This window comes from Micropterus dolomieu, linkage group LG15, assembly GCF_021292245.1.
Source record: "Micropterus dolomieu isolate WLL.071019.BEF.003 ecotype Adirondacks linkage group LG15, ASM2129224v1, whole genome shotgun sequence".
Classification (NCBI taxonomy): domain Eukaryota; kingdom Metazoa; phylum Chordata; class Actinopteri; order Centrarchiformes; family Centrarchidae; genus Micropterus; species Micropterus dolomieu.
Genome location: NC_060164.1, coordinates 14884544 through 14888542, shown reverse-complemented (window position 1 = coordinate 14888542; position 3999 = coordinate 14884544). Strand labels below are relative to the sequence as shown.

Genomic DNA, 3999 nt, shown 5'->3' with positions numbered 1-3999 from the left:
ATCCAGCTAGGTTTTTTGGCAAAGTAAATATCCTAAACGAAACTTTTAATGACTCAGATTTTGCATAGGCCTATCTCATTTTACAACTATATCAGTTTAAGTTATCCACAAGATAAGAACTATCAGATATATTTAATGAAATAAGCCCATGACTAGTCAAAATATCTTAAATCTTTATTAGTCATAGCCAGATTACAAAATGAATTGGTGTGCCTCTATTAACCTGTCCCTCCAACCCTCTGGGAACCAGGTTTGTATGTGGGAATTTGATTATACACAAATGAATTTATGAATATGTAACATGCAAGCACTAAACTGAAATAATGAAATCTAAATGTAAGATTTCTGAAGACATGGCGTCAAGGAAATAGGAAATAAATAAGAACCACTGCAGAGAGCCTGCATGCACAAAATTAACAAAATGTGTACTTAGCCTTTAACATTTCAGATACAAAGGGATTAGAAATTGCTACTGTAGATTTGGATACTACATACAAAATCTACAAAACCCCATTCAAAAGTTATTTAATTATAAAAACATAATGAAATATAATTCAGTAATCTGTATCTTGTTTTTAGATTAAATAACTTTTTTGGACAATGCACATTTGTTTCTTCTATATTTAAATTGCATTGCTTGTTTTCTTATTGTGTATATAAACCTTTCTCAAAGCATTTTCAGTTGTTAGTTAACATTTCTTGTTGCATGCTCAGAACATTTTTAACAAATGCTTTAAAAAGTGATGGGGACAAAAGCAGCCATTTCAAAAAGCGGTGGGGACATGTCCCCAGCATCCCCAGTGTAAATGACACCTATGTGATCCCCTGTGGGGGATCAATAAAGTCTTTTCTTATCTGCTTGCCAGAACTCCACCACCTCAACTTCAGCTTTCAACTTGTCAGATACGAGCAGAGTGAGACCTCTTACTTTTCTCCCATCCAACTCAGGTTGATTGATCTCTACTTTAAATTAGGTATAGGTAAAAATTTGCTGCTAAGGATCCAGTTGTCCAACTAAATGATGTCGATCTGGAGTAGACTTTTGTGAAAAATAGGTTTTATTTTACAACGATTACAGTTACATGTTTCACCGGGACAAGTCTAGCCGGTGGGTGTGTTTCGTGTTCCAGGCGGGCGGAGCTTGAATTCCTAAGCGGAGTGAGTTTCCTCCCGATGCGTCATTCTGGGATAGGCTGCGAGCAGTCGAGCAACGCAGTCAGTCACGGGGTTTCGGCTGGTTACCTACGCGTTCTCCGGTAAGAAAAACCTAGAAAATATCAAATAATCCCTGAGTAAATGTTATAATTAGTTTAATCTATATCTTTCTCACAAAACGTGACAGTTTGTGGCAGTGAAACGAGCAGTTTCAAAGTTGTAAGCGGTGCTCACACAACTACAACGGAAACTTTTGTCGTGAAGGCCTTGTTATTTGATGCAACAGGTCCGCGACACGGGCTACCAATTAACATTAGTGTGTTTTTATTTCTGGAAATGTTTGGTTGAGCTAATGAAATAACGATGTGCTGTGTTTTTAATGCAGAACGGGACCCCCAAGCAGGAGAAAGTAGCCTTGCCCATCGCCCAGGTTTAGGCTCTGGGATTAAAGTGGTCGCCAGTCCCACAGCTTTCGTCGAAACTGCCAGTGGGGATTCATGCTGTGTGTGTTAGCTAAATGCGGTACGAAGCTAAAATGATGCCGGTGAGTTTATGTTTTATTTACTTGGCTACAAGTTTCAAACGTAGTCCTATATCTTATTATTTATGTTTTTAAGCATGATATCACCGCTCCAACCCCGCAATGTTAAATTAACTGGACATTTAAATTGGCGTGGCAAGTTAATGCGGTTGCTAACGTTACTTTGTGGGAGCAAGGACTTCTGTTGTGCTGTTCAATAGCTGTGAGTGTGTGATCGGTGCATTTGGTTACAAGTTACGTCATTTATTTGCTTCCTGGGATATTATTCTGCATATACACGGTTGTCATCCATGTAAACGGACCTCGCGTTAAAATGCCATAGTTATATCTATAAATCTTGTTTGGGGACAGTTGACGTTTATCTGGCAAAGTTTTCATTAACTGAACTGTTATTGTGAGTGTATATACACATCCATCCTGCTCAGAACACACAATAAGCAGAGGGCGCCTGGAGCCCTGCCATGCCATCACCATCCTCATCATCATCACCACCACCACCACCATCATCAGAGGTCCATTGCTTTTGCTGCAGTGCAAGGCTCTGTGTCTCAGCAACTCCTGTGATGTGTGTAGAGAGGGCAGCCAACAGTGGTCTGCCTGCACATGCTCACTGTAAAGAAATGACCTTCCTTCCATCTATCCTTCCATCGTCAACCGCTTATCCTGCGTACAGGGTCACGGGGGGCTGGAGCCTATCCCAGCTGAAATTGGGCGCAAGGCGGGGTACACACTGGAGACACCAATTAACCTAGTCAGCATGTCTTTGGATGGTGGGAGGAAGCCGGAGCACCCGGAGAGAACCCACGCGGGCACGGGGAGAACATGCAAACTCCACACAGAAAGGCCTTGGCAACCGGGGTTTGAACCCACGACCTTCTTGCTGTCAGGCCACAGTGCTAACCACTGCAGCACCGCGCCACCCCAAAATAACCTTCCCAACAAATAAAAATAGAGGCACGTTTTTTTTTTTAAATAATGCTGTTTTACTTCTGTGTTTTCTGGTAAAGGAACAAAGGTCAAATTAAGTTATGGCTGGATTGGTAACTATTATCTTTTAACCCACCTAGAATTCTTACATCTAGAGTTTATTTACATGAGAAAGTCATGGCTGCACCTAACAAATATTTTCATGATTAATCTGATGATTATTTTGTGTTTATTCATTATTAATTTGATATAATGTTTTTTTTCAAAGTTAAAAGTGCCCTACACAATTTCCCAGAGCCGGGCGTTTGTCACGTGTTTGTATTTCTTGTTTTGTCAGACCAACATAAATACAATGTTATACATTTTGGCTTGGTAATTGACTTAAATGATTAATCTGTTGATCGGCTAATCGCTTCATAAATTGATTGTTTCAAAACTAGTACCATTTCAGGATGTTTCCTTTTATAGACCAAAGGACAGTTGTTGTCAGAGCGTTAATACTGAAATATTCCGTGCTTTTGCCTCAGGTTCTCTAGTTAATTCTGGACCTTTTGTGTTTAGTGAACAAATTTGTCAAGTTGCACGCTGTATCACAAAGTCACACAGTATTTACAACGATGTTAATGCTTGAAAAATAAAAAAAATCAAGTGCAATCCTCTGAGGAGCTATGCTCACATTCTGCTAATATTAACATTCTCTGCTCAGACCTGTACTTCCTGTAAAACAGCTTCATCAGTGAATTTATCATCTTAGCTGTGGAGATGAGTCGTTTTTGGATGACTCCTGTCTGACCTCACTCTGCTACTGTCATTTGTTATCACCAACCTCTGTTCTTGCGGATGCCACTATACAGTGGGGGAAAAAAGTATTTGACCCCTTGCTGATTTTGCAGGTTTGCCCACTTACAAAGAATGCAACAATCTACAATTTTAATCATATGTACATTCTAACAGTGAAAGACAGAATCCCAAAGAAAATTCCAGAAAATCACATCATATGAATTTATAAAAATTGATAACCATCTGATGAGGAAAAACAAGTATATGACCCCCTACCAAACAGCAAGTATTCTGGCTCCTACAAGCCAGTTAGTCTTTCTTTAAGACACAGCCCCAATCCCAACCAATTATCTACATCAAATACACCTGCCTCACCTCGTTACCTGTATAAAAGACACCTGTCAACACCCAAACAACCAGCATCCAACATCACCACCATGGGCAAGACCAAAGAGCTTTCTACGGACATCAGGGACAAGATTGTTGATCTGCACAAGGCTGGGATGGGCTACAAGAGAATCGGAAAGCAACTTGGAGAGAAAAGATCAACTGTCGGTGCAGTTATCAGGAAATGGAAGAAGCACCACACCACCGCC

The 3999-nt window shown here is 40.2% G+C and overlaps 1 protein-coding gene across 2 annotated transcripts in view; it reads left to right on the top strand.

The window, feature by feature from the left end:
* The first annotated feature begins 1099 nt into the window (after window positions 1-1099).
* The window catches only part of tp53bp2a (tumor protein p53 binding protein, 2a), a 39758-nt gene continuing 36858 nt past the window's right edge, over window positions 1100-3999 (top strand). For both annotated transcript variants that reach the window (XM_046070249.1, XM_046070248.1), the window contains exons 1-2: window positions 1100-1256; window positions 1541-1699. In XM_046070249.1, coding sequence (XP_045926205.1) covers window positions 1673-1699 — 27 coding nt within the window. In that variant the 5' untranslated portion in view covers window positions 1100-1256; window positions 1541-1672. The remainder of the gene's footprint in view (window positions 1257-1540; window positions 1700-3999) is intronic.